This window comes from Sus scrofa, chromosome 3, assembly GCF_054392235.1.
Source record: "Sus scrofa isolate SSC_HxYL_T2T_F1_AM1 chromosome 3, Sscrofa_HxYL_maternal_Yorkshire_Landrace_v2.0, whole genome shotgun sequence".
Classification (NCBI taxonomy): Eukaryota; Metazoa; Chordata; class Mammalia; order Artiodactyla; family Suidae; genus Sus; species Sus scrofa.
In genome coordinates this window covers 124,185,700-124,207,748 of record NC_139385.1, presented here as the reverse complement: position 1 = coordinate 124,207,748, position 22,049 = coordinate 124,185,700, and the positions used below count along the sequence as shown (strand labels likewise).

Below are 22,049 nucleotides of genomic sequence, written 5' to 3'. Positions count from 1 at the left end.
CATAACTTTTAAGGTCACAGATGCGACTCTGATCCTGTGTGGCTGTGGCTGTGGTGTAGACCACCAGCTGCAGTTGTGATTTGACCCCTAGTCTGGGAACTTCCATATGCCACAGGTGCAGCCCTTAAAAAAAAAAAAAGGCAAAAAATTAAAAAGAATACACAGACATTTCTGGAGTAAACTATACAAATAATAAAGGATATAGAAATTTTTGAAATAAAATGAGAACTATTCCATGTTTTTAGAACACGATTGACCGCAAGGTATTAAGACTCATGGATTCAATGAAATCCCAATCAAAATTTTGGCTGGATTTGAGGGGGAGGGCCATGCCTGGGGCATGTGGAAGTTCCATGGTCAGGGATCAAACCCATGCCACAGCAGCAACCCCAGCCGTTACAGTGACAATGCTGGATCCTTAACCCACTGCACCACAAAGGAACTCCTCAGTTGAATTTTGTAGGAACTCAACAAACCTTCTCTAAAACCTATATGGAAAAATAAGGGTTCAGAAATGATTAAATAAATTCTGAAAAATGAGTCAGAGGGGAATTTTATTCCACAAAATATGGACAAGTTACAAAGTCATAGTAATAAAAGCAGTAGTGATACTGGCTCAAACACAGGCAAAAGGATCAGTAGAATAGACAGCTCAGGAATTAACCTGTTTATAAATATAGGAACTTAATACATGGCAAAGTGAGAGCTGCAATGAAAGAGGAAGACTGTTCCGTAGTGCCCGTGGCTGGAAGGGCATGTTCACTGGCTACGGGGGGGGGCGGGGAGGTCCTTTCAGGGGTGTGAGCAGGCAGGCTTCTCGCACAGGGAAGGAAGTTCAGAGCCCTTCCATGAACTTGAGTTCCAAAGCTGAAGCTGCAGGTCCATCCCAGGACTAGTCAGGGTCAGGCAAAGCTGGGGAAGGAAGCTCCTTTCCCCCCATCCTCTTCTCATTTTTTTTTAAATTCTCTTTAGGGCCGCACACATGGCACGTGGAGGTTCCCAGGCTTCCATAGGAGTCGAACCGGAGCTGCAGCTGCCGGCCGTCGCCAGAGCCACAGCAATGCGGGATCTGAGCCACATCTTTGACCTCCACCACAGCTCAAGGCAACACCAGATCCTTAACCCACTGAGAGAGGTCAGGCATGGAACCCTCATCCTCATGGACACTAGTTGGGTTCATTACCGCTGAGCCGCAGCGGGAACTCCCCTCCTGCCTTCTTCAGCAGCGGCCTCCTCCCAGGGCTTGGCCACTCCCAGCATCCAGCACCCCCACCCCTCCGCTGCTGCTTGGGAAGCAGTCAGGAGGCTTTTCGCGGGGGCTGTGCCGGGTGGGCGGTTTTCCCAGAGCAAGAAGCGGAGCAGGACTGAGTTGGCGCCGGCTCCCTCTGATATAGACGCCGCTGGCTGGATGACCAGCCTGCCCTGCTAGCGTGAACCCAAGGGCTCCCTCAGGCACCGTGTTCCCACCCTGGGGACTGCAGCGCCACACCTCAGAGGTGTGGCATGTCACAGAGGGAGGCCGGAGGGGCACTGGCCATGCCCGGAGTGGGGCAGAGCCCGGCCAAGGCCACGCCGAGGTTGCTAGCAGGCACCGACAGGAAGAGGAGCCGCCTGAGCAGGACAGGGCAGGACCTGTGGGAAGACACCAGCTGGAGCGGCCAAAGATGGAGCGGAGCTGCCCCCAGCTCCCGAGGGGCCAGGGCCAGGAGCCTGGCTCGTGGCCGGGTAAGGACATGCGAGCCCTGAAGAGGGAGCTGGGGGAGGCCGGGGCTGCAGGAGCCTCGAAGTCACCTCGGATGGCAGAGCCTCACTCACAGTTATTGTCCCGCCCAAGAGAGGGGACCCTGGTCCCCTCCACTCCAAAGCTCCATGCTTGGGTGGCTGGGAGAAGTCAGAACTGGTCTTAACCAGAGGGTGGCTCGGCGAGCTGGCCCAGCTCACTTCTCTGAAGGCAACGGGGGCACCGAGGAGTGATGCGTTTCCCAAGGTCCCAGAGAAGCGGCCAGTGGCAGGGCCCGCGTGTCGTGCTGTCCTCTCCTCTCTCCTCAGCTGCCTCCTCATCTCGGGACCTGGCGGGGCCTCGTCAGCCCTGCAGAGCAGGGTGTGGCCGTGTGCTCCGAGGGCCCCAGGGCCTCCTGATGAGCAGGATTCAGACTTAGGTGTGGATGGAGCAAGGGCCAGGGGAGGACAGTGGTGGACGAGAAAGGGTACAGGATTCTGAGTTCTGAGCCCAGGCAAGGTCTTTCCTCTCTTCCCTCCGATGCAAAATGGGCCAGGCTGGGCACTGACAAAGGGGACAAGACCCTTGTGTCTCTGCCCTTCCGCGTGCTGCTCCTCTGGCAGGAGACCTTGACCTAGGTTGCTCTTAGCACCCGGAGGCAACGGGGATCCGGTCTGACCCACTCACCTGGGGTCCTCTGTGCAGAGCGAGGCCAGTCCTGAGAACGCAGCCCGGGAGCGGAGCCGAGTGAGGACGCTGCGCCAGGCCTTCCTGGCCCTGCAAGCCACTCTGCCCGCCGTGCCGCCCGACACCAAGCTGTCCAAGTTGGACGTGCTGGTGCTGGCCACCAGCTACATAGCCCACCTCACCCGCACGCTTGGCCATGAGATGCCCGGCCCCGCCTGGCCACCCTTCCTGCGTGGACTTCGCTACTTGCACCCTCTCAAGGTAGGTCACGCGCCTGGGGCCTTGGGGAAGGGGCTTGGGGAGGGGGAAACTGGACTCAGGTCCCCGGCCCTGGGCAGAGCTGACATTGGAGCCGGCTCCTTCCTGCTCGCTCAGAGGGAGGGCAGCTGGGGCTGACTCTTGGGACGGGGCTGACCCTGTGTTTCTCACGAGACGCAGTGGGGTGATGATTGGAAATGACTTTGGGAGAATGTGGTTCCTCCCGGGGGAGGGAAATTCTTAGGGGGCTCGAGATCCTGGGCGCTTAGTGGTAGAAGTGAAAAGGGGGCCATTTCCAGGGCTGGACCTGGGAAAGGAAACCACACCCAGGAGAGTCCTAGGTCCCAGGGGCATCACGCCCTCGTACAGTGCCTTGGTGTCCTCTGGACTCCCGTCCAGGAGGGACCTCCTTCTGGGAGAACAAAGATCTAAGAACGCATCACTCCGGAAGCCACCAAGCTGGGTGGGGGAGCGGCGGGGGCTGGGGGGGGGGCTTCCTCCCAGCCTGCCCCCTACCTTTCCTGAACCTCAGTTTTATTATACGTGCAAGGGAAGATAATGTGAGTCTGAATTCACTTTCAGGGTATGGAATGAGATCACGAAGGAAAAGTATGATTAGCAGTAATCGTCATGGCAAGAACAGCTAATGGTATTTGTAAGGCCAGGAGCTAGACTGAGTGCTTTAGTGCATTTTAATCTTTTAATCCGCAAAGAACCAAATGAGAATCACTTGACAGATGAGGAAACCAAAGCGTAGGGGGGTTAGGTGGCTGCATGCAGTTTGAACCCCAGACCATGTGACTTCACACCCCTCCCGGGGCTCATCGCCACTAAGCAGGCCCCGGGGGTGGGGGTGGAGGGTGCCCCGTAGTGGGTGTAACGGAGGGTCGCCTTTCCCTCTGAGGACAGCAACTTTATTTTTATGGAGGATGCTTGTCACCACCTCTCTCCCTTCAACGCCATAGTTCTGAAATGTCCTGAAGCTTGAGATTTTTTTTGTTGGTGCAAATACAACCAAAGGGCAAGACTTTGAGACTCAAAGGGGTAACTCGGAGGTGCCAGTGGGGGCACAGTCGTTTCCTTAGCTGTAAGGTGCGGCCAAGGCAAGGCCCTTGCATGACGTGGATGTGGATACTCTGCTGAAGAACGAAGGCGGACGAGAGCCCGGCTACGTCCAGGACTCCGGCAGCTTGGAGGGCTGCGGTACTAGCCAGGGGCAGTGACCCTCAGCTCCGGGGGTGGGAGCTGTCAGGAGGAAGGCAGACCTCGGGGCAGAGGCAACCTGGCATTTTCTGGGACTGTCCACCCTCTTGCTGGAAGGACAGGCAATCCTGGGAGGTCTCTGCTTAGATGGATCAGAGGGCACTGGTGTTGGGGCCAGAGGCGCTTGGGCGGGGACTGGGCAACAGGCGGGGTCAGGGCTGTTCTGTGTCAGAAGGAGCCTCTCCTCGCCCTCCTGCTGCCCTCCCCACTGCCCAGCCCCCAGCTGCTGCCAGCTCAGCCATCCACCTCGCTCCCCACCGTAGGGGGCTCCTCTTGAGGCCTTGCTCCCCTCAACCGCTCCTCCTCTGCCTCTCAGCCAGGCTCGGGTGGTCAGGAGAATGTGTGAGGCCATGAGTGGCAGTAAGCCCGAGGCCACTGTCATGGAGCGGTCTTGGCAGGGGAGAGGAGGGTCTCAGGGAGGGAGGCTAGGCTCTGGGTGCCAAGGATGACGAGGGGTGGCCCTCATGAGCATTACTCACCCCCCACCCACCCCCCCCATGACTTGCAGAAGTGGCCGATGAGATCTCGACTCTATGCCGGAGGCCTGGGCTGCTCTGGCCTTGACTCCACCACAGCCGCCACCTCGGGACAAAGAACAAAGGAGGCAGAGGCCGGGCCCCAAGGCTCTGGAGAGGCGGATGCTCTTCTTCCCACCAGGCCGCTCTCACCAGCACTTGGTGACAAGTGATCGTCACAATCACTCTTCCCTCCTGGACTGCGACTCGAACTTAGGGACCTGGACGCTCTGCCAGGCCCTGCCCATCTTCACTCTGATTCTCACCCAGCGGATCCAGGGCGGGCTCAGCGCCCAGGTCCCAGCACGCGCACTGGGCAAAGCGGAGGGCACGTCTGTGATGGAGAGTACTCGGGAGGACCAGGGGGCAGATCCTCATCGTGTCACCCGGGGCCTGGCTCTTCATGGCAGAGACATGGGCGGCGGGCAAGGAGAGGGTTTGATCGGGGAGGAAGGTGAGTTAGGGCACCGTTCCCTGCTTTTGTCCCCTAAGATTCCCTCAGACCCTGAGAGACTGCAAGAAGGCATACATCGCTGCACAGGTGCAGAGGTGGGGGGCCCGGCGGGCAGCAGCCGCAGGTGCTGATGGGAAAGCCCGGAGCCCCACAGGCCCTTGGCAGCTGCGAGTGTGAACAGAGCCAGGCCGGGGTCACCTGGGCAGAGGGGCGACTGAGGAAGGGAACGTGCTTGGCTGTTGCACCATGAGCGGCTTCCCTGACGTCAGAGGCAGGAGAAACTGAGGCATCTTGAATCCGAGTTCTAGTCCTTTCCAGCTGCCTCTCATCACCACGTTTTCTCCCTCTCCGGGCCCTGCATCCTTCCACTCTTTTCTTGATATGAGTGATAGTTACAGGTCGGGCCCTAAAGCTTGCCTTGCTTACCTTCCAGTAATCAGAGAAAATTGACCCAGTCCTCATTGCCTCGTCTGAGATCCCAGAGGCAGCTCCACCGGCACTGAAGCCGGCGGCACCTCAAGGCCGTGCCTGTGGCAGCTTTTGATAGACTCAGTTACACCCTTGAAGGACCTTAGAAGGAGAAAGTGCACCTTTTCCAGGGGATAAAACTTACCATCTTTCACTATGTCAGAGACCTAACCTCCAGGACAAACCAGATAGGTCTGGGTTCTCTGGGCTCCTTGGACAATGTTGGCCGAAGGCCCCACGGGCCCAGGAATTATTTCTACAGTCTGTCTACAGATGAGCTCTCTGGGGCCAGCTCCTCCCCACAGGCGCTGCCCTCCCAGGCTCTCCCTTGGTCCTGCCGCGGGTGCCAGAAGGCTGATAACACTTCAGTGGAATGTATCTCTGGCCCTGAAGAAAGAGCTTGAGGAAGAATCACAGAGGCTAGACCTACAGAAAGCGACTTTCCAGAGCAGGTGTGGCCCCTGAAGTCCAGACAGAGAAGGAGTCACTTTGTGGTTGAATTTCAGGGCCTCGGAGTGGGAGGCCATGGGCCAGGCCAACTAGAGTCCCACAAAACTCTAGACGGAAGCCTTAGACAGAAGCCACCATTGCCATCGGGAGGTCTAGTGAGATTCTGGCTGGCTGGGTGCGAGGGGGGGTCTGAGGGCTGGCATGAGGAGCCGCTCCTCCTCCCCAGGGCTGGAAAGGGTGGCAGGGGAAAGGGGGCTGAGGGGGTGACTCAGCACATTGGGGTGGAAGCCGAAAAAGAGACACAGAATGTCCCAGCCGCGGCTGCATGAGACGGGGGAGGGCAGCTGGACCGTGGCTCAAAGCCATATGGGGAGTAGGCCTCAGCCAAGGCCAAACTCATAAATCTACCGAGTCTCCGCTGAGGGGCCCGGAGAGCTTGTGCAGAGCTGCTTCTGGGCAGCTGGACGGGGCCAGGCGGGGCAGGGACCAGGTGTGGGTGGGCACGAGCAGACTGTTCTTCCCAAGACCATAAAAGTCCAGCTCGAATGTTCTATTTTTAGAGCCAAATAACAGTATCTCCCCTGCTGAGTGGACCACGTGGTCGGAAGAGGAGCAGATGAGTCTCCTCGTGGCACACGGTCTCTCCCTGGGGATGAAACAGGAAAAGCTGGCTTTGGCTGTGCACTCAGGAGCCCAGGATAACTCCAAAGACTAGAGTCTGGGGCATGCTCCTCCCGTCCCACTTGGACTCCGGCCTTTGCCCAGTAATATCAGACACTTTGGGGAGGGGGGAACCATAGCACCCCAGCATCGGAGTCAAGGAGGACCAAAAGGGATGCAGGAGTTCCCATTGTGGTTCAGCAGAAACGATTCTGACTAGCATCCATGAGGATGCAGGTTCCATCCCTGGCCTCGCTCGGTGGGTTAAGGATCTGGCATTGCCGTGAGCTGTGGTGTGAGTTGCAGATGCAGCTCGGATCTGGCATGGCTGTGGCTGTGGCGTAGGCTGGCAGCTGCAGCTCCGATTTGACCCCTAGCCTGGGAACCTCCGTGTGCTGCAAGTGTGACCCTAAAAGGGGAAAAAAAAAAAATGAAAGAGGGATGCAGCTGGTGGAGGGCTGTGGAAGGGCAAGTGCCATCATTACACGTTTCTACATCGGCCTTGGGATCTTTTCAGGCAAAGCTGTTTTCCTTAGTGTTCTAAACAGTCCTCATGGGGTCCAGAGGCTGTCTCCCCACACCGGACAGCACCCAGCACAGGCAAGCCAGGGAGCAAAAGGGCTGCAAAGGGGCAGGCAGAGCCCAAAGAAAAACCAGGGGATGGATGGGAATAACCAGAGGCAATATCAGGTCAGAGACTCACAGATGAACCAGAATCAGGAGTAACCCCTTTTCCTCTACAGCAGAGGAAGGCCAATACCTTCCCACTGGGAGACCCCGGGAACAGGGGTATGTAGGAAAGAAGATCCAAAAGGAAACAGGTGACAAAAGGACACCCGGGTGGCCTGGCTCAGGAATGAGAGGGATGGTGGGTCCACTTGGGTATCTTGTACCCCCCCATCCCCAGTGCCCATGACTCGGGGTGAGGGTGGAGGCAGGGATGTCAAGGACAGTGTCCCCGGGGCTGGATGTGCCTGTGCTGGACGTGCTTTCTGAGGGGCAGCAGAATTACAGGGCGGAGGCGTATATGGGCTGTGGGGAAACAGAGCTGACTTCTAAGAATTAAGGCGGAGGCGGCAGATGTCACTAAATTGGGAACTAGGCTAATTAGAAATATAAAATCTAGTCTCGCCTGAGAAATTCCCTTTCTCTTCCCCCAGAAGGAGCCTGGCTAGGGTGAGTCAGATGGCACTGCCGTCTCCCTTTTGTGGCCCAAGCCCTAAACCCAGGGCCCCCGCAAGTTTGGTGTTTAAGACAAACTGTAGCCAGTGGGCCAAATCCAGCCCCTGATTTTGTCAGTAAGTTTTTGTGGGGATAGTGTCACACTGTTTACACACGATCTGTGGCTACTTTCCTGATACAAAGGCAGAGTTGAATAACTGCAACAGATGGTAAAGCCTAAAATATTTACAGAGTTTCTGTAAAGGAACTCTGGTCCTTTACAGAAAAAATATGCTGACATTTGCTCTTGATCAGAGATACGAAAAATGTGGTCTGAGAACCCCAGGGGTCTCTGAGACCCTTTTGGTGCTCTAAGAGGCTGAAATTATTTTCATAATGCAAGACGTTCTTTGCCTTTTTTCACTCTTTCTCTCTCAGGAGTGTGATAGAATTTTCCAGAAGCCAGATGACATGTGATAGGGCAACAACAGATGGAATGTAGCAGCAGACAGGAGAATCCAGCTCTCAGACATTAAAGATCTCTGCAAAAACATAAAACAGTTCCACTCTTCTCACTACAGATTTTCCAACATGGGAAATAATTATTTTTCATAAAAATGTTATGTATATTTGCATATAGGGGGTTAATGTTATTTTTAAATAAATATTTTTAAAGTCTCTATTTTAATTTCTAATATGGTAAGTGTCAATAGAAATCACCCAATAAAAGAGTTCCCGTTGTGGCTCAGCAGTAATGAAACCAACTAGTATCCATGAGGATGCGGTTAGATCTCTGGCCCCACTCAGAGGGTAAAGGATTTGGCGTTGCCGTGCACTGCAGCATAGGTCACAGACACGGCTCAGATCCCCCGTTGCTGTGGCACAGGCTGGCAGCTATGGCTCCAGTTCGACCCCTAGCCTAGAAACTTCCATATGCTGCAGGTGTGGCCCTAAAAAGAAAAAAGAGAGAAAGAAAGAAGGAAAGAAAGAAAGAAAGAGAAAAACGAATGGAGGGAGGGAGGAAGGGAGGAAGGAAGGAAAGAAATTACCCACATAAGCAAGAGCTTTCTAGAGCCCTGGTTTTTTAAGACTGCAAAGGGGTCCTGAGACCAAAAATTTTATTTTATTTTATTCTTTGTCTTTTTGCCTTTTCTCGGGCCACTCCCAAGGCATATGGAGGTTGCCAGGCTAGGGATCTAATCAGAGCTGTAGCTGCCGGCCTACACCAGAGCCACAGCAATACGGGATCTGAGCCACGTCTGCAACCTACACCACAGCTTACGGCAACACCGGATCCTTAACCCCCTGAGCAAGGCCAGGGATCGAACCTGCAACCTCATGGTTCCTAGTTGGATTCGTTAACCACTGAGCCACGATGGGAACTCCCTGAGACCAAAAATTTTAGAATCTCTGCTCTAAAATAGGTTGGTGATGGTTAAGAAAAGCTCTTCCCCACCTCCATGACCCTGTATGTGACAGCTCCACCCTCTGCTTGGGACAGACACAGTGAACTGATCCCGGCCTTGGAGAGAGAGACAAGGGGCTTGGGGACGGGGCAGAGCCTGGCCGAATGTGGACAGAGGGCCAGGAGTCTCGGCCACACTGGGTAGATGGTCCGAGGGTTCAGGGTCTGGCCCCGCATCCCCCCTGAAGACAAAGTGCTCCTGAGGCTCCTGCTGTGTGACCAGGGTACACTCTGAGGTGCCCAGCCCCCAGCCCCCAGCCCCCATCCACCTCTTGGAGCTCAGCCAAGGAGCCTGACTGTCCTAGACACCCAGGAGGTCCCTGAGCTCCAGACTCCAGGGCCCTGAGCGCACCCCTGCCCCACCCCCTTCGGCCTGTCCTTGCTCCTCTGGGCCCCTCCCCACTCCCGAGAATTCCCCGTCCACCACAGATTCCCGGACCCCAGGCAGCTGGTCTCCAAAAGAACCAGCACAGTCCCTGCTTCAAAGATGAGAAACCCCAGGAGTGAATATCTATCTCGTCTTGCTGAACCCGGGTCTCCCCCCAGCCCCAGGCTGGCTGCTGGAGGCACTGGGAAAATGAGAACAGGCCCTTTCCCTCTCCAGGGGCTCTGTCTCCCCAGCCTCACGTTGGGAGCAGAGCCCCCCAACACAGCTGGGGGCCAACTGCTGAGCAGGGAAGCAAAGGACAGGGACCACCTCGGTGCCCAGGGCAGGAGCAACAGGATTACCTGTAACCCACAGGAGGGGCTGGAAAGACAGAAGTACTGACCACCAGCCACGGGCGAGATCGCGGGGACAGAGTCAGAAGTAAAGACCGGAGTTCCCGTTGTGGCGCAGTGGTTAACGAATCCGACTAGGAACCATGAGGTTGCGGGTTCGGTCCCTGCCCTTGCTCAGTGGATTAACGATCCGGCGTTGCCGTGAGCTGTGGTGTAGGTCGCAGACGCGGCTCGGATCCCACGTTGCTGTGGCTCTGGCGTAGGCCGGTGGCTGCAGCTCCGATTCAACCCCTAGCCTGGGAACCTCCATATGCGGCGGGAGCGGCCCAAAGAAATAGAAAAAAGACAAAAAAAAAAAAAAAAAAAAAAAAAAAAAGAAGTAAAGACCACTGAATTAGCCAAGAAGTTATGAAGGGGCAAAGACAATTGAGTATTTTTTAACCTGAGAACAAAAGACAAATTCTCGGATTCTCAGAAGAGGAACATTTATTTCCCCCACACACACTGAGGAGGCTGGAAGGAGAAAAGCAAGTTGAGTGAATCAGGCAGGCCTAAATAACAGCAGTTCTAGCAAGGTTTCAATGGGTCAGAACCTCTGGGTTGGGTCCAAGTTGGATGAACATAGGTTCTAGGTCACCTGTCCCAGAAACCACAGCTACCTGCATGAGGTTGGGGGGCAGGTGGCAGAGTCCCGGTGAAAAGCCAGGTACTTCTCTCTATGGATGCAAACTTCGGATGAGGCTTGGGGAGGGAGCCTGGTTACCAGAAAGCTGTCAGGATCTGGAGGCTCTGAGAAGAAGTGCAATAGCATAAACCAGAAGTCGAAGCCCAGCTCAGCTCTACCTGCTGAGGTGTGGCTGTGTGCCAAGCCTGCGGAGAAGAGCCACGTCTCACCGTCTCATCGCAAGAGGCCATCGGCCCTGACCCTGGAAGAGCTGCCAGACCTTGGAAGCGCTGGTCCGCGATGCTCCTTCCCTTCACGTGCCAGGACTGCTTTCATGAACGTCAGACACAGGGGTAATAATGCCCCACCAGCTGGTCGAGGAGGTGAGGCTCCCTTGTAACCTGTCTTACCAGGGGCCTGTGGGCAGCGACATGCTGCCGCCATCATTTTCCTGGACGTGAGGGCAGATCAAGGCAGCCCATTTTGCTTTTAGAAAGTTGTCATAAAAATATGCCACTGACCCAGGCATGGCGGGCCTCTCCTGTGTCATGGCAAAATGAACGTTTACTTGTGCCTTTGAAAGGCAGACTTCTGTGTGGGGGAAAAATGGTGTTTCTAAAAAACTATGAAATCCTAGGCTGTATTTTGATGGCTAAAGGCCCCTGGGTTAACAGATTTTCATGGGGTTTTTGTTATATGTGAGCCATGGGGGACGTTGGGGCAAAGACCGGACAGCCCCCCCTGTCTTTTTGGCAGTGCCTGTGGCATGCGGAAGTTCCTAGGCCAGGGATCGAACCCTCGCCATCGCAGTAGCCAGAGCCCGGGCAATGGACAACGCTGGATCCTTAACTGGCTGAACCACTAGGGGACTTCTGTGTAGCCCTTTTTGAAAGGCAGCGGCACTTCGTAGAAGAGATCTTGCTTGAAATTGCAAATCTTCCCAAGAAACCAGCTGTTAAAAACATCACCAGTGAAGTGATGGAGTGTGTTATTAACACCAGGCTTATTTAAGACTTAGAATGGAAAGGAGCTGGTTTTCTGCATTTAAAAAGAAGCCAGAACCATTGGTAACCTCCCAGGAATAGTAAAAATCCTAAAGTTGGTCCTCTTAAAGCCCTTTTAAGAAGGAGAAAAATGTCTTTTCTGGCTTAAGAAGACACAAAGATTGGCTGGGCTTTCTGCCCATCACCCTTCCCTGGAGGATTTGTTTTTTCTTTAAAGTATTTCAAGGATCATCTTTGTCCAAAGTCAGAACTGGAATTATCCAGAAGCTGCTACAAAGGGGCTATGTTGAAATATCCCACTTGGCTTCTTTACCAGAACTTCTCGGCTTAAATTTACATCCCAAGACAGGGAGACTATCTATTTGAAACAACGCCTAGCTCTTCCTAAATTGCAAAATTGTGAAAGATGATGGCATTGGTCTTGACAGAAGGATATATCATTTGGGTTGATCAGTTTTCCCATAGCTTGTATTTTCTCCCGACATAATATGGTCCTGAATGATCATCTCATTATCTGGTGCAATGATTGCTATTCTTAGGGAGTTTCTGTTTAATTCATACTCAGATATGGCCACTACACAATTTATACAAGGAATTTCTCCTGAGACACCCTATACAAACATGAAAAAAACAGAGCAGGAAAGAGAAAACTTGGGTTTGTAAACCATACTTGACCAACGGCTGAAGTAGAAACTGCCTGCCTTATGGGGCTCCTGCATGAGTGACCTATATGCTAAGAAAAATTATTGGACTTCTCCTAGCCACAGCAATCAGAGAAGTAAATGAAATAAAAGGCATCCAAATTGGAAAGGAAGAAGTAAAACTATCACTATTTGCAGATGACATGATACTATACCTAGAGAATCCTAAAGACTCTACCAGAAAACTGTTAGAGCTCATCCATGAATTTGGCAAAGTCGCAGGATACAAAATTAATACACAGAAATTCATGGTATTTCTATATACTAACAATGAAAGATCAGAAAGAGAAATTAGGGAAGCAATTCCATTTACCATCACATCCAAAAGAATAAAATACCTAGGAGTAAACCTGCCTAAAAGACCTGTACTCTGAAAGCTATAAGCCACTGATGAAAGAAATCAAAGATGACACAAATAGGTGGAAAGACATACCATGCTCTTGGATTGGAAGAGTTAATATTATCAAAATGACTATACTACTCAAGGCAATCTACAGATTCAATGCAATCCCTATCAAATTACCAAGGACATTTTTGACAGAACTCAAGCAAAATATTCTGAAGTTTGTTTGGAAGCACAAAAGACCCAGAATAACCAAAGATATCCTGAAAAAGTAAAATGGAACTGGAGGAATCAGGCTCCCTGACTTCAGACTATACTACAAAGCAACAGTCATCAAAACTGTATGGTACTGGCACAAAGACAGACATATAGATCAGTGGAACAGGACAGAAAATCCAGAATTAAGCCCACGCACCTACAGCCAACTAATCTATGACAAAGGAGGCAAACATATACAATAGAGAAAAGACAGCCTGTTCAATAAGTGGTGCTGGGAAAACTGGACAGCTGCATGTAAAGCAATGAAACTGGAACATACCATCACACCATGCACAAAAATAAACTCAAAATGGATTAAAGACCTAAATATGAGACCAGATTCTATAAAACTCTTAGAGGAAACATAGGCCAAACACTCTCTGACATAAATGACAGCAACGTCTTCTCAGATCCACCTCTTAGAGTAATGACAGTAAAAACAAAAATAAACAAATGGGACTTAATTAAACTTAAAAGTTTCTTCACAGCAAAAGAAACCCTAAACAAAATGAAAAGACAACCCACGGAATGGGAGAAAATCTTTGCAAATGAATCGACTGACAAGGGATTCATCTCCAAAATTTATAAACACCTCCTACTGCTCAATACCAAAAAAACAAACAACCCCATCAAAACATGGGCAGAAGATCTAAACAGACAGTTCCCCAAAGAAGACAGATGGCCAAAAAACACATGGAAAGATGTTCAACATCTTTTATTATTAGAGAAATGCAAATCAAAACCACTCTGAGGTACCACCTTACACCAGCCAGAATGGCCATCATCCAAAAGTCTACAAACAATAAGTGCTGGAGGGGGTGTGAAGAAAAAGGAACCCTAGTACTCTGTTGGTGGGATTGTAAACTGGTGCAACCACTGTGGGAAACAATATGGAGATTCATCAGAAAACTAAAAATAGAACTACCATTTGATCCAGCAATCCCAGTCCTGGGCATCTACCCAGAGAAAACCATGACTCGAAAAGATACATGTACTCCGATGTTCATTGCAGCACTCTTTTCAATAGTCAAGACATGGAAACAACCTAAATGTCCATCAACAAAGGAGTGGATCAAGAAGATGTGGTACATATACACAATGGAATATTAGTCAGCCATTAAAAAGAATGAAACACCGGCATTTTTAGCAACATGGATGGACCTAGAAATTACCATGCTAAGTGAAGTCAGCCATGCAATGAGACACCATCAAATGCTTTCACGGACATGTGGAATATGAAAAAAGGACACAATGAACTTCTTTGCAGAACAGATACTGACTCACAGACTTTGAAAAACTTATGGTCTCCAAAGTAGACACTTTGTGGGGTGGGAGGGTGCACTGGGCTTATGGGATGGAAATCCTATAAAATTGGATTGTGATGATCATTGTACAACCATAAATGTAATAAATTCATTGAGTAATAAAAAATTATTGGACTTCTATTTCTGACAACACGGTAGACTGGTGTTCGGGAAACCCCTCTTGGATAGAATACTCAAAATGATGGATGAACGTGTTTTCATGTTTTAAAGTGCATTGCTGAGTTGGCAGAAAACTGAGGGAAAGGAATAAGAAAGTATCAAACCAAAATTGGGGGAGTTCCCATCATGGCTCAGCAGAAACAATCAGACTGGTATCCATGAGGATGCGGTTTCGATCCCTGGCCTCCCTCAGTGGGTTGGGATCTGGTGTTGCAGTGAGCTGTGGTGTAGGCCAGCAGCTGTAGCTCCGATTCAACCCCTAGCCTGGGAACTTCCATATGCCATGGGTGCGGCCCTAAAAATAAAATAAAATAAAATAAAATAAAATAAAATAAAATAAAATAAAATAAAGTAAAATAAAATAAAATAAAACAAAACAAAAATTGGTAAGCCAGAACTGAATTTTGTGTGGCCTCGGTGGTATCGTAGATTCTTTGTGCCCAAGGCCAGGGTTTTTAGAGGCCAAATCCAAGGAAAAGAGACAAAATCCAGGACCCATACAAAACAAGAAGTTGCATCAAAGACATAACGATAAACCTGGGGTCCTCAAATGCCAAATCTTCAGTGAGTAAAAGAGAGATGAGAACACTTGCTCAAACAGGTCTTGGCTTGGGGTGGAGGTAGGGGATAGAGTCTCCCACAGACTTCCAAGCCCTAAAAATTTGGAGAGGGGCCAAGAAGTCCTCAATTTTTTTGGATGCACTTGAGACATGTGGAAGTTCCCAGGCTGCAGATCAAACCGGCACCAGAGCAGTAACCCAAATAGCTGCAGTGACGACTCCAGATCCTTAACTCACTGTGCTACAAGGGAACTCCAAAAAAGCCCCAAATTTTAAGAGATCTCAATTTAGTAGTGTTTCTAAGCATAAGTAAGAACAATTCTCCTCTGGAAGAACAAACTTTAAATTAGGCTTTGAAGGGTTCCCGTGGATAAAAATTCCAACAAACTTGAGTTCATAGCAAACACTTCTAAAAATCAGAAGAAAACGTGCCACCATAAGCAATATTAGCAGAAACATTGAACTTGCAAGTGTTAGAATCACACTTGAATGACTGCATGTATTGTAATTTTAAGGTACAAAATATGCATTAAGTATGTATAATATATTTAAAGAAACAGAGTATTCCGAAAGGACGATGCAAGAAAAAGAGGCTGTCCAACATAACTGCCAGTCCAGCGCTGCAGGGAAACGGGAGATCCTGCAAGAGGCACAGTGCGATATAACAGAACACACAAGATTCTTCCATTTAGAAAGTGGGGGAGTAGGGGGCACTCTGTTCCGCAGAACAAAGGCAGCTAGGCTTTGGCCCAAATGATTTTTATTAAGGAAGGTGATGAGATTATTATTAGTGGGATTAAGGAAGGTGACAAGATGAGCGGGGCAGGGACAGGCATAGGCGATAAGGAGATTATGTCTAGTGATATCAAAGGGGGTATCCTTAGGACATAGTGCAGCTGTTTATAGGATAACATGGTTAATGCCTAAGTCCTTTATCTTCTCTTCAAGGAGACTCTGTACTTTAGAACTCTTGAGTCCATAGATATTTGCCCTCTGCAGAGTTCTGCGGTTCTGTGGTCTCCAACACATACCCAGGCAGAATTGGAAGGAGAGATAGACTTTCTAGGAATTAAAAACATAGTACTTCAGGATTTCCCTTGTGGCACAGTGGGTTAAGGATCCCTCACTATCACTGCAGTAGCTTGGGTTATTGGGTTATTGGGTTATTGGGTTATTGGATTTGATCCCTGGCCTGGGAACTTCCACATGCCTGGGCATGGACTAAAATATATATACATGTATGTGTATATATGTATATATATATAGTTCTATATTTGAGATTTCAATATATAATATTTCAGTTAGAAACCCAGTGGATGTTTAGAAACTGCTGAAAATAGCACTAGTATATCTGAAAATAGATCTGAAGAAATTACCGTAATTTGATACGTACGGACAAAGGGACGGAAAACAGAAAAAGAAGAACATGAGAGTGTATCTTCATGACCCTGGAATAAGGAGATATTCCTTAAAGAAGACACAAACAGCACTAATCCCAAAGGAAAAAATTGATAAGTTACAACACACAAAATTAGGAATGTCACTATCACAAGATGCCACTGAGAGAGTGGAAAGGGCGACCTCACAGACTGGAAAGAATATTTGCAACACGTATCATCAAAAGGACTTATATCAAGAATGTACTTAACAAGGACTTACTGTATAGCACGGGAATTATACTCAGTATTTTGTAATACCTATAAGGGAAAAGAATCTGAAAAAGAGTAGAGATATATGTGTGTATAACTGAATCTGTACACCTGAAATTAACACAACATTGGATGTCAATTATACTTCAATAAAATATTTTTTTAACTATATACATGGAGTTCCCTGGTAGTCTAGCAGTTAAGGACCCGACAGTGTCACTGCTGTGCCTTGGGTTCTATCCCTGGCCTGGGAACTTCTGTATGCTTTGGGCACAGCCAAAAAAAAAAAAAAAAAAAAGAATACTTTAAAACCTCATTGAACAATAAGGTAAAGACTGACTACCCAGTTGTCAGTGGGCCAGAGACTTGAATGGAAATCTTTCTAGAGAAGATATCCAAGGGGTCGAAAAAGTCACCTTCAATAGTAATTAGAAACATGCAAATTGAAATCACAGTGACATAAACCTACACATTTATCAGAACAGTTAATTCTTGTATCTATTGGATCCAGCAAATACACACCTAGGTATATATCCCTAAAATATGACTGTACAAAGGGCGTCAAAAGACATGTAGAGGATAGCTCTTAGCATTTTCTGTGATGGCTCCCACCTGGAAACTTGTGTTGGCTTCCTACCGCTGCTGGGGCTGGACTTCTGCAAACCAGAGGGCACCTTCTTAGACTCCACCAGTAGGGGGTGCTAGAGGAAGCCTGTGAGCAAGAGGAGAGCGAAGGGATTTGTTTCTTGCAGTTGGCTTCCCTCACCGGAGTGTCATGGTGGCAACAGCTCTTATCCAGGGCAGTTCAAGTTTCCAGCTTTTCCCTCTTCTCAGCATCAGCCTTATTGTGCCGGTCAAAGCTACCTGCACCAACACTCCAGCACTCTCTCCTCTGAGGTCCGGGTCCCCCCGCCCCAAGCTTCTGGATTCCTGTAACTCCCACTTCTTTGTTAACTACCACCTGTGCAGGGGCTTCCTTCTGTTGCTACCTCTCTGTTTTCTGGGCCCTTTCCTTTGGCCTTTGCTGTCCTTATAATAAATTCCCTCTGTTAAAAATAACTGGTTAAGGATCCAGCGTTGCCCTGAGCTGTGGTGTAGGTCATAGATTCGGCTCAGATCTGGCGTTGCTGTGGCTGTGACATAGGCCAGCAGCTGCAGTTCCAATTGGACCTCTAGCCTGCGAACTTCCATATACTGGGGGGTGTGGCCCTAAAAAACTCAATGACAACAACAATGAAAACAAAAAACCTGGCATGAGAGTTCTCTTGTGGCACATCGGATTAAGGATCTGGCATTGTTACTGCAACAGCTTGGGTTACTGCTGTGGCACGGGTTTGATCCCTGGCCCAGGAGCTTCCACATGCTGTGGGCACAGCAAAACCAACCAACCAACCAAAGATACAAACAAAAAACCCCACAAAAGCCCAAAAATAGTTGGTATGGTTTTTATGTTCCTGACTGGACCCTGAATGAGTCAAATTTCAATTCTTTTGACATCGCTCCTCTTTTTTTTTTTTTTTTTTGTCTTTTCTAGGGCCGTACCCACGGCATATGGAGGTTCCCTGGCTCGGGGTCTAATCAGAGTTGTAGCCTCCAGCCTACACAACTACACAACAACTACAGCAACGTGGGATCCGAGCCGCATCTGCGACCTACACCACAGATCACGGCAATGCCAGATCCTTAACCCACTGAGCCAAGGCCAGGGATCGAACCCGCAACCTCATGGTTCCTAGTTGGATTTGTTAACCACTGAGCCACGATGGGAACTTGGACCACTCCTCTTTTAAATAGGGAACCTGCAGGCTATGACAAGTTTCCCAGATCCTCACAGCCTGGCTTGCTTGATTTTGGGTGGCGTCTTGACATGGTCACAGCAATCACCCAGAGCCAAAGAGCAGAGTACCTTGAGTATCCATCTACAGCTGTGACTGCCTGCCAGGAGGACAGTGACAGTCACGCCAGCCCTTAGGGACCTTCTCTGGCTGGCTGGTTTTTCTCCTGTGAGCGTGCCTGGGCAGATGGCCTCTTTCCTAAGGCTCTCCTCAGAGAAGTTGCTGAGGAAACTGAATCTGAGGGCATCAGACTCGGGAGGCTCCCTGCTGTTACCATGGCCACCATTGTGTATGTGTGTTTAATAACGTCACTGTAAGGGCTGATTCTTTAACCAGATTGTAAACATGTGTGCAGAGCTTGCCTGGCAAATGAGCTAGAAGGTTGTGTAATTGGTGAGCAAAACAACGGGAGGTGAGACCTTAATGGGCCGTGATCTTTCAGTGCTCTTTCCCTGGCAGGCTTGTAGCCACCGTTACGAGCTATTATAAAAGCCACTCCACCCTCCGTCGTCTCGCAAAATAACCGCATGGGATATAATTTTCCTAACCCGCTTAAGTACACACCTCGACAGATCCCACCATTTAAATCTGTGTCTAAATGAAGCAGAACACAAGCCGCTTATTCAAAAATCTATTTTTATTTACACTTTCAGCCAGACTCTTTTCATCAGAGTTTCCTATGGTACACAGTCTAAATGCCAATCCTTTGGTCCTGCCCGGAGACATTATCTAATACCTTGGGGATCTCAGCTCTTGGCCTCCCCAAATGCAATCAATTTCCTATCCCCTCACTGCAGCCACTCGCTCTGACAGTCATACCCTTTACCTTGTCATGACCAAGAACAATTACCAATAATCTCTATTTCTTCCGTTTTTTTCTTTTTTTCTTTTTGACCTTTCGGGCCGCACCAGCAGCATACGGAAGTTCCCAGGCTAGGGGTCAAATCAGAGCTGTAGCTGCCCTTTGCAGGGCCCTTGTACAACTTGAACTTCGTCCTCCTTTTGGATGGGCATGGGTGGAACATAGCACTTCTGTCTCAGCTCTTTAGAAAGAGGGGAAGAAGGCACAGTCTTCCTGCGAACATGGGAAGGTACATTGCATTGCCTTCTTGCTTTGATCAGAAGTCACGAGGGGATTGAATTCACTTTGGCCCCTGGTGCTTCAGTGATGGCTGCAAAAGGGAAGCGCCCAGGGTTCATGTCTATGGTCTGGTCTTAGGGCTGGTTTTGTTTTTTGCATCATTTGACCCTTCAGACAACCCTGTCCTTCTTGAAACAGTTTTCCCCTCTAGGCTCCTTAATCAGTTGCTCCTTCTCAGTTTTCTTCCTGGCTCCTCCCCCTCTTCTGCTTATAAATTTGAAAGTAGCAGGGAGAAAATTAGCAAGGCAAGAGCCACTACAAGTAAATTGAAAAGGTGAATGACAAACTGGACAAGAGTATTCATAGCTCAGGTCATGGAAATGGTGACGATATCACTAATATTCAAAGAGCGTCTAGAAATTAATAAGAAAAAAAACCAACAACTCAATAGAAAAGTGGAGAAAGAATATGAACAGACAGATCTCAGGAAAGGGAATCAAATACCTTTTAACATACAAAGAGAGCAGCATATTCATTAATAATAAAGAGAAATTAGAGTTCCTTAGTGGACTACCGTTTAAGGATTTGGCATTGTCGCTGCTGTGGCTCGAGTTCAATCCCCGGCCCAGAAACCTCCACATGCCTTGGATACGGCCAAATAAAAATATATTAATAACAAAAATAATGAAGATATATATGTATGGCTGGGTCACTTTGCTGTACAGCAGAAATTGATAGAACATTGTAAATCAACTACATTTTAATAAAAAATCTGGAGTTCCCACTGTGGCGAAGTAGAAACAAATCCAACTAGTATCCGTGAGGACAAAGGTTCAATCCCTGGCCTCCTTCAGTGGATCAGGGATCTGGCATTGCTGTGAGCTGTGGTGTAGGTCGCAGACACGGCTCAGATCCCGCGTTGCTGTGGCTGTGGTGTAGGCCGGTGGCTACAGCTCCGATTCAACCCCTAGCCTGGGAACCTCCATGTGCCACGGGTGCAGCCCTAAAAAGACAAAAATAAATAAATAAATAAATAAGTAAATAACAACAACAAAGAGAAATAAAGATTACACCGTAATGAAATACCATTTTCAACCATCATACTGCTAAAAGCCCCTGTTTGACAGCATGCTCATATATTGCTGTGACATTAATATGAAAAGATCTCTGAAATAGAAACAAATGAACACAAAGCACAAAACAGCAGGTATCTTACACTCCCAGAACATATATAATTTCTGTTTGTATTTCTATGAAACACACAACACAAAAAAACAATGAAGGCGTTCCCATTGTGGCTCAGCAGTTAATCAACCCAACAAGGATCCATGAAGAGGCAAGTTCAATCCTTGGCCCCGCTCAGTGGGTTAAAAATTTGGCCTTGCCATGAGCTGTGGCGTAGGTCGCAGACACGGCTGGGATCTGGCGTTGCTGGGGCTGTGGCGCAGGCCCGCAGCGGCAGCTCCCTTTGGATCCCTATCCTGGAACTTCCATATGCTGTGGGCGCAGCCCCAAAAAGCAAGCAAGCAAACAAACAAACAATGACAAGCTGTTAATTATTGGAGGGGGAACTGGCGTGGATGGGGGAAAATGTGAGAGTGATTCTATTAAGGGTTCACCTTTGTAGGTTGTTGGTTTTGAATCGTTGAACATATTATTTATTTTTTAAAAAGGCAGACAAAGGACAATGGTCCAAGGAGTGCCTTAGTGAATTTCTTCTACGCACTGGCTTACGGAACACAAACAAATGTGATTCATCTCTGAGAGGGTTAGGGCATTACGATAAGCCTGCTGTGTGGGGCCTAAGTTGTACTTGAGTCTGTACCATTCAGAGATAGTCACAATGGCCTGAAATGACATTTATGATGACAGCAAGAGCATCACCAGACCTGTGTTAACCTATTTGAATACTCTGCACTGGATCCATGATTTGTCCATGTACAGACACACATTATTACCAGGGCACGAGATAAACGCTTATCTGCCTCTGTCACCACTGTCACCAGAAGCACCGGCATCCACTGGATGTTTTAGTTGCTACAAAGAAAACATTCACACCAAATGCATAAATGATCACTAACATCATTAGTCATTAGGGAAATGCACATCCAAACCACTTCCCCCCTCCTCAGGGTGGCCATAATTAACATTTAAAAAAGAAAATAACAAATGTGGTCGAGGAAGCGGGGAAATTGGAATTCTCAGACACTGCTGGTAGGGATGTGAAATGGTGCAGCCATTGTGAAAACCAGTTTGCTGGTTCCTCAAAAAGGTAAACAGAATTACACTGTAACCCAACAATTCCACTCCTTGGTATGAGCCCAAAAGCATTGGAAACAAGTATTGATATAAATAAAGACTTCACCATGAACAGTAGCCCTATCCACAATAGCCTAAAAGTGGGAACAACCCCTACGTCCACAGCTGATGAATGGATAAACAAGAAGGAGGTACATCTACGCAATAGAATGGTCTTTGGCAACAAAAAGGAATGAAGCACCAGCAGGAGCCAAGACACAAACGAACCGTGAAAACGTTACCCTAAGAGAAGGAAGGCAGTCACAAAGGTCACGTGTTACATGATGCCAACCGTCTGCTCCCAGCGTTAATCACTGTGGAATCTTACAGAAAATACAGACCACTTCACCC

The 22,049-nt window shown here is 49.0% G+C and overlaps 1 protein-coding gene across 1 annotated transcript; it reads left to right on the top strand.

Moving 5' to 3' along the window:
* Positions 1-1,334: 1,334 nt before the first annotated feature.
* Positions 1,335-8,318, top strand: TCF23 (transcription factor 23). Its single transcript, XM_003125295.5, has 3 exons — positions 1,335-1,725; positions 2,426-2,668; positions 4,437-8,318. The coding sequence occupies exons 1-3, from the start codon at positions 1,504-1,506 to the stop codon at positions 4,614-4,616; spliced, it is 645 nt and encodes a 214-aa protein (XP_003125343.1). The 5' UTR covers positions 1,335-1,503; the 3' UTR covers positions 4,617-8,318.
* Positions 8,319-22,049: the final 13,731 nt, after the last annotated feature.